This window comes from Myxocyprinus asiaticus, chromosome 24 (assembly GCF_019703515.2).
Source record: "Myxocyprinus asiaticus isolate MX2 ecotype Aquarium Trade chromosome 24, UBuf_Myxa_2, whole genome shotgun sequence".
Classification (NCBI taxonomy): Eukaryota; Metazoa; Chordata; class Actinopteri; order Cypriniformes; family Catostomidae; genus Myxocyprinus; species Myxocyprinus asiaticus.
Genome location: NC_059367.1, coordinates 2361658 through 2370000, shown reverse-complemented (window position 1 = coordinate 2370000; position 8343 = coordinate 2361658). Strand labels below are relative to the sequence as shown.

The window sequence follows — 8343 nt, the reverse complement described above, 5'->3', positions numbered from 1 at the left end:
GTTTGTTTTTTGTTTATGGGTCAAAGACATGATGCTTATTTGTTTTAGTTTTGTTTGTTTTTTTTTTATGGGTCAAAGACATGATGCTTATTTGTTTTATTTTGTTTGTTTTTTTAGTTATGGGTCAAAGACATGATGCTTATTTGTTTAGTTTTGTTTGTTTTTTTGTTTATAGGTCAAAGACATGATGCTTATTTGTTTTGTTTTGTTTGTTTTTTTGTTTATGGGTCAAAGACATGATGCTTATTTGTTTTGTTTTGTTTTTTTGTTTATGGGTCAAAGACATGATGCTTATTTGTTTTGTTTGTTTTTTTAGTTATGTTTCAAAGACGATACTTATTTGTTTAGTTTTGTTTGTTTTTTTGTTTATGGGTCAAAGACATGATGCTTATTTGTTTTGTTTTGTTTTGTTTTGTTTTGTTTGTTTTTTTGTTTATGGTCAAAGACAGGATGCTTATTTGTTTTGTTTTGTTTGTTTTTTTGTTTTTGGGTCAAAGACAGGATGCTTATTTTTTTTATTTTTTTTATCCGGATCTGTTGAGATATTCAGAAATGCAATTCACACAAAAATTTCTAAGTTCAAAGTCATTCTGATATTTGCGATTCAAGTCAAATATGTCTATGTGGTGTAACTGTTTTAAAAAAAATATCAGATATTTTGTTCAGGTCAAATGGCGTAACCCTGTGAAAAAGGTTTACAAAAATATTTTTGACCTTGACATTTTTTTATTTAATTAATGATTAACAAGGAAAGTATTTTAATTAATTTTTACTTGGTGGTTACACCCCTTGACAATTCTTAAATGTCATTAAATATAAAAAGTAATTTGTTGCAAAAAATGCTATAAATGTTTTAAAAAAAATTATGAAGCCAACATGTACACAGAGATTACATTTCTATGAATTTGACACGTGTTTTAAAATAGATTTTTAAAAGATTTCTCTTATTTGAAAACTTATTTGTCAATGATCCACCAAAGAATGAGTCAAAATAGTTGTCTGTGGAAATCAGTAGTATTTTCCTGTCTCCCTCTGTGTCTATCTGTCTGTCTGTCTCTCAGGATGCGATGTTGTACGCTGCAGAGTCACAGGATGGTGATCAGGCTCAGGAACTCTTGCGCTGGTTTGTTGAAGAGGGAAAGCGGCAGTGTTTCGCCGCATGTCTGTTCAGCTCGTATGATCTTTTGACTCCCGATGTGGTCTTAGAGTTGGCGTGGAAACACGGCCTCATGGATTACGCCATGCCATACTTCATCCAGGTGATGAGAGAATACCTGAGCAAGGTGAGATTGAAAACACATGGTAATCTCACGTGGAAAGCACACATTGAATGGGACTTAAAGGGGTCAAATCATCATTTATTTTCATTTTCGCTTTCATATTCATCATTATAATAAAGTTTTTAATGTAAAGCTCACCTGAGTTTCCCTCCTCAACAGGTGGATGAGTTAGCCAGACAGGTGAAGGTCTCTGAGCTCTTACCGTCTCTCTCTGTCTGTATTAGATAAGAGCATGTAGATTTCAGATGTGTCCCACTTTGTAGTCTTCTCGATTACCCATAATGCACTCCTCTGTAGCTGTAACAAGCCTGTTTGTACTTGTGTGTGTGTGTGTGTGTGTGTGTGTGTGTGTGTGTGAGAAAGAGACACAAAAGCAAACATCACAACACCAACATACTGTATCACAAGCAGAAAATCAGCTCAGTTTGACCTACAGATGGCAGCACAAGCACTCTCAAATTTACCTGCAGTTCTTTTAAACACAAAAAACATCTTATTTAAGCCACGAGGATGGATGGGCATCTCAAGGAATTTAATGATTCCAGTTCTGATTCTTCTTAATGATTCCAGTTCTTTAATGATTCCATTTATGACTATTTTAGTACTTTTGAGGAAGAAATATTTGAAGTAATGGAATTCTTACTGTGTTTAGCACCTACTTCCCTCCGCAGCAAATTATGATTTTAAAAGAACAGATTCTTGGAGAACGGGTGTTTACACTGACTTTTTAATTATTATATATTTTAGTCATTAATTATTTAAAACTATATATATATATAATATAATTACAACAAAACTGCATACCAGTAACTGTGTATATTATTAACTACACAGTGTCATACGAATATCCATTCAGTACTAACTCTGATTTCAAATTTGGACATGGTGAAATGAATGACTTGCAGTTCATTAAGTGTTTGATTCGCTGTAGATTCAAAAGAATCAGCTCATATGAGTCATTCGTTTAGGAATCGGGCTACACTGGTTGAGCTGTATGTTTCGTGCTGTAGATTCAAAAGAATTAGCTCACATGAGTCATTTGTTCATGAATCGGATTACACTGTTCATGCTGTAGATTCAGAAGAATCAACTCATAGGAGTCATTTGTTCGGGAATAGGGCTACACTTGTGGCACTGTGTTTTTCGCGCTGTAGAATCAAAAGAATCAGCTCGGATGAGTAATTTGTTCAAGAATCAGGCTGCACTGTTCGCACTGTAGATTCAAAAGAATCAGCTCATATGAGTCATTTGTTCAGGAATCGGGCTACACTATTTGTGCTGTAGATTCAAAAGAATCAGCTCATATGAGTCATTTGTTCAGGAATCGGGCTACACTATTTGTGCTGTAAATTCAAAAGAATCAGCTCATATGAGTCATTTGTTCAGGAATCGGTCTACACTATTTGTGCTGTAGATTCAAAAGAATCAGCTCATATGAGTCATTCTTTTAAGAATCGGGCTACACTATTCATGCTGTAGATTCAAAAGAATCAGCTCATATGAGTCATTCTTTTGGGAATCGGGCTACACTATTCGTGCTGTAGATTCAAAAGAATCAGCTCATATGAGTCATTCTTTTGGGAATCGGGTTACACTATTCGTGCTGTAGATTCAAAAGAATCAGCTCATATGAGTCATTTGTTCAAAAATCAGGCTACACTATTCGCACTGTAGATTCAAAAGAATCAGCTCATATGGAGTCATTTTTTGGGGGAATAAGGCTACACTGGTCTTGCTATAGAATGAGCTCATATGAGTCATTTGTTCGGGAATCGAGCTACACTATTTATGCTGTAGATTCAAAAGAATCAACTCATATGAGTCATTCGTTCGTGAATCGGGCCTCACTGGTTTCGCTGTATGTTTCATGTTAGATGCCGTTGCGGTGTCGCTGAATAGCAATGCAGGAATCATTGACTGAGGATTTTATTATGATGTTCCGCCCACATAGGTGAAAGAATGCTCATTCGAGAACCATTAACGAAATCGAAAATCATTAGGTGTACATCAGCTATTTTACAATGACTTTGAAAGTGGCTCGTCTCAGATCAGATTTGACTGTTTTATACACATTTCACATACTCAGATGAATATCAAAGGATGTGATATGTATTGAAGTGTAAGGGCTTCTTTAAATAATAAGTGAATACAAGTGTATCTTGCAGCATTTTGTCATGTGATGTGTGACTGTATTGTGCTGTGATAATCTGCTTTAAACAGACATAAGAATGAGAAAAGACTCTTTGCATAGATTTCTGAACCTCCACAGATAAAGTTAACGTTTGTCATTTTGTGTTTAAAGGTGTTTGGTTGAGTGTGTGAAGGGCATGAACGCTCACACAGACGTGTTTGATGAAAGTACACAGTCTGACATGTTGCCAGTGATGTTTCCTGCACTGTCTCTTACAGGTGGATAAACTACAGGAGGCTGAAAACAAGAGAGCGTCTGAAGACGAGAGCCTTGAACCAACATCTATAGTGTATGGTACGTTTATGATTAAAGGGAAGATTCTGTCATCATTTACTCACCCTTATGTCTTTCCAAAGCGTATGACTTTTCTTTCTTCTGTGGAACAAAAATGTAAACAATGTGCTCTTTTCAGTAAAAGTTGCAAAAAATACTGTCATTTGTATCTTGTTTTCCAGTAAAAATATCTAGGCATTCTTAACCTCGTGCCATCTCGTGTCCACATGTGTAGATGTTGTATTTTGGCTTCGCTATACGCAACATATAATTTTAATGAATTTAAACCGACTGATCTCAGTTCAGGAGACTCGGTGCTGTCAGTAAAGGGTTAAACTTTCGACGTATGAGACATGTGACCAAACAACATGGTGCCGATCACAGCGGAGTTTGTCTTTAGGAGAAACACTAACTAAACTACATCTGGTTAGAAACCTCATTAAGTTTTTATATTAAAACCTGTTTGAGTCAAAAGATTAGAGTCTCTAGTTTCATCTGGTATGCATTTTTAAAATTTGAGCGATTTTTCATGAAACGCCACACTGTTAAACACAGTGTACACTAATGTGTATTTTAGCACATTTTTTCCTTAGAAATCTTTTATTTTCTGTGCATGATGAAAGGGTTCATTCAAAAACTGGAAAATGTTGCTTTCCGAGGCTTTATATGGAGTTAGGATGAAAATAAGGTGCATTTCAAACTGTTCTGAGACCAGTGAAGACAGACAGCACACTGGAGGTTTAGTCATTCACTAAATAGGGAGCAAGGGAGCATCCTATAGCTCTCTATGCAGTTAAGTGCATTCACTCCTAAAATCTGATCAAAAGTTCAGTTTCAGGCTGCAGATGATGTTTGGATCACTCAACATGTTTGACAGACATGTGACAATGATAATCAGTACATAGATTCAGAATTTATAATGTATCATTTTATTTTAACATGGTTGACAGTGATTGGATGATGCTGGACATTACTTTGAATCAGAATTAATTATGCTAATTTCTGATGTAATATCTGTAACATTTCAAAAATATGAATAATCAACAGTCCTGGAAACATAATAAACTATTTGATGAAAAAATATCACACTTTCTGTAGATTTACATTATTTAAAATTTCACAATTAGTCCCGCTGTCCACATATGTGGACATTAATTTTTAGGAAAACCATTTGCTTTAGATTTGTTTTTATTTTTTTGCATGTTTCTCAGGGGCTACTAGTTACAAATCAAAAAGAGAAAGGTAAAATGCACACAGCAGTCACGCTCGGGTCTCAGGAGGTTAAAACTAGATACATTTGCTGTATTTGGGAAGCAAAATGACGAGATATTTTCTCATTTTCAGAGAAATAATTTTTTTTTATTAAACTTTTACGCCTTTAACAAAAATGAACTATTTGCCAATGGGTTAAGAAAAGGGAAAACAAGTGTATTTCTCTTTAAGCATAAACCACACTACATTTTGTTAGATTTTTTCTGAAAACAAGACTTAATATAATTCTGCTTCATAATTAGTCATTTTTTCTTGTTTTAAGAATGTGTAGATATATTTTCCAGAAAATGAGACAAAAAAAAAAACTTATAAGAAAATTATTTTTTGCGGTGTGAGGCTGTCAAGCTCTGAAATGAAGAAAGAGGATCATTAAAGGATCATAAATGGCATTATTCGTAAGATTGCTTTGTGTGAAAAACAGACTGAAAATGTCATTCATTATTCACTGAAAGTCTTTATATGAATAATGAATGTCTGCTAAATTAATAAATGCAACGTAAGTGTATATCCGCCCCCATCCTCATTTAATTTCACAATATAGAAAAGAGGGGTTAGAACATGAATCTTTTAAATGCATTAAAATGCAGTATTTTTTTACTCTCTTTTCTGCCGCACAGTCCAGGAAAGCTTAACGGTCTTGTTTCTGCTGTATAATTGTTATTCAATTATTCAGATAATACTGGAAACTGCTGTGAAAACCTGCACAGATACTGAGCGCCCATTATCTACAGTATTATCAATTACTGATTAGTCACTCCTTGCATGTTAAATGTATCCCTCATGAATATTTATGTGAGTGTGTGTGTATAGTTAGCTATAGTTTGGGAACAAAATTGTCCCTAAAAAATCAGCTAAATCTGACAAAACCTCTTTTACGGGGAATTCAGGAACGTTTTCAATTGAAAAGTCAATTCATGAATAAAGCAAATAATTCCAAAAATGCCTAAAAATCTTTTAGGGGTAGGATTTGGACTTGTCTGTAGTAATTATAATAAGTTTATATGATATATCCCGTGTGTTTGTTTGTGTGTACAGGACAACAATTGATGTTAACCGGAGGTCAGACGTCAGTCTCACCCCAGCCGGTTTTCCCGAGTTACGGATACGCTGCTCCAGGATTCGCTCCTCCAGTTTATGGCTTCAACGTTCAGCCTTGAGTCCCATGCATCCTTCCAGCTAGGACTTCTGGGAAATGTGTGCCTGTGAGACAGATGCTCAAACGCTGCATTCAGGACGCATGATGAAAGCTGTCTGTCTGCATACAAACACGCAGCGCTAAATATGTTCGGTTTACTCCGTATATTCATGTTCAGACTCACACAATCAGCTGCTCGTTAACTTATGTTTTAATTTTAATTTTATTAGAAGTATATAGCACTGATGACGAGAGAGAGAGGTACCAGTTTGGACGCACCTACTCATCTATCGACGGTACTGGAACCTTATTTTATTAGTACTGATTTTCTTCTTTTTGTTCTTTTCCTGTCCTAAAAGTGTCTGGGCAGCAAAAACCGTAAGTCCTGGAGACACCAAATTTGGCAGAATGGTCCCAAATCCCCCCCACTGCTCAGGTGCAAAAACCCACAATCTGAACCCTAGGTGGCGCTATAATACACACTTTTACATTTTCGCCAATGAATTTGCCACTGAATGGGCTAGAATCATGCAAAACAAAACATGTGTCTCCGATTTCATTTCCGTCTATAACATTTTCCGCTGTTTTGAGTTTTCCGAAAACAAATTACCAAACGCTGAGGTTCCGAATGATAAAAATGTATCAAAATAATTTTAATTCGTCATATCGTTCAGAAGATAAAGATTGATAAGTGAATTTGGGCCACTACCAAACAATTAATAGGCTAATATCTTCTAAACGATTTGATGAATCAAAATTATTTTTATAACTTTTTGTCATGAGGGTCTCTAGATGATACATGCACAATTTTGTTTGAATCGGACCAACGGTCTTGGAGGAGTTCTGAAAAGTAGGGTTTTCGGAAAACTCGAAATGGAAATAAAATCCGAGATACGTTTTATTTCCTTACAAGTCTGTAAAAACCTACAAAGTAACTAAAATACTTTGTTATTAAATTACTTTGCCCCTACAGATTTGTTCTTTCAAATTTGGCAATTTTAATAATTGTATCCACTTTTCTGAACTGCTTGGACCCCGATAATTGGCACATGCGGCGACATTTTTTTTAATTACTATTACCCACATTTAAGAAGAATTGTAAAGTTATCAAAACTATTAAATAACACTAATGGAAGTATGTGAATTATGTAGTGACTAAAAATATTAAGCAAATGAAAACTCTTTTATATTTGAGCCATATACTATTTTAAACTCTCTTATATGTTTTAAAGATCAAAAATTCAGTCACGTGTGTTGAAACTTCTGCCTGGAGATGTGAACAACACTAAAAACACACTTTAAACTTCCAAATGCTCACTGTTTGACATAATGTGAGTCTGAACACTAGTTAGGGTACAGTGTTCTTATGCTCTTGGTTCTTTTGTCCCTTCTCTTCCATGTTTAATTGATTATCCTGCAGTATTATTTTTGTTTACATTTAAAGTGCTACGACATTTCATTGGTACAAAGTGAACAACGCCATCAGTGAAAAAGCGATGACCTCATGTCTGCATGTTCTGAGCTTAACAAACATCTGATAGTTACAGATATTTAACGGTACACAAATGAGTAAGTAGAGAGAGTTTGGACATTAATGCATACATTAAGAAAACTGCTAATGACATGAAGTGAGCATTTACAAGGTTCAGCTGTAGTTGTTGCTTGTGCATGATTTCTAAAGCTATTCTGGTGCTGTTTATCAGCATCAAGCCATATGCACTGTCTATAGTGTAATGTTGTAGCAAACAAGAAACACTAATTTTGTAGGAAAAAACAAAAATACAAAAAAGTTTGACTTACAAGTGGTTTGCTGGTTGAGGCGTTCAGAGAAAGAAGTTTAAGTGTCATGGCTCCTCGGTTTGAAGAATCAAACACACAGATGAGAATAAAGTTAACAATCATTAAATATGTGGAAATGTCTGTTTATTCTATTTATCTGTCTTGCTGCCTGTGAGTGTGCTTTAGTGACATGACAAATCTGTTCATTTGTATTGCGAAAGCGTTTGCAGTGTAGCTTCCTACAATGAGAAGTTTTGCAATGTAAAATAACAATAGTGCAAATAAACAAGAAATAATTATAAATGGGGCCTGGGTAGCTCAGTAAGTAAAGATGCTGACTACCACACCTGGAGTCACGAGTTCAACTCACAGGGCGTGCTGAGTGACTCCAGCCAGGTCTCCTAAGCAACTAA

General features: G+C 35.2%; 1 protein-coding gene across 2 annotated transcripts in view; it reads left to right on the top strand.

Annotated features, from left to right (window-relative positions):
• Positions 1–7050, top strand: part of cltcl1 (clathrin, heavy chain-like 1) — a 66392-nt gene extending 59342 nt beyond the window's left edge. Inside the window, exons 30-33 of one of the 2 annotated variants that reach the window (XM_051652646.1) lie at positions 1062–1283; positions 1440–1466; positions 3690–3765; positions 6052–7050. In XM_051652646.1, coding sequence (XP_051508606.1) covers positions 1062–1283; positions 1440–1466; positions 3690–3765; positions 6052–6173 — 447 coding nt within the window. In that variant the 3' untranslated portion in view covers positions 6174–7050. The remainder of the gene's footprint in view (positions 1–1061; positions 1284–1439; positions 1467–3689; positions 3766–6051) is intronic. The other variant, XM_051652647.1, reaches the window with a different exon arrangement.
• Positions 7051–8343: the final 1293 nt, after the last annotated feature.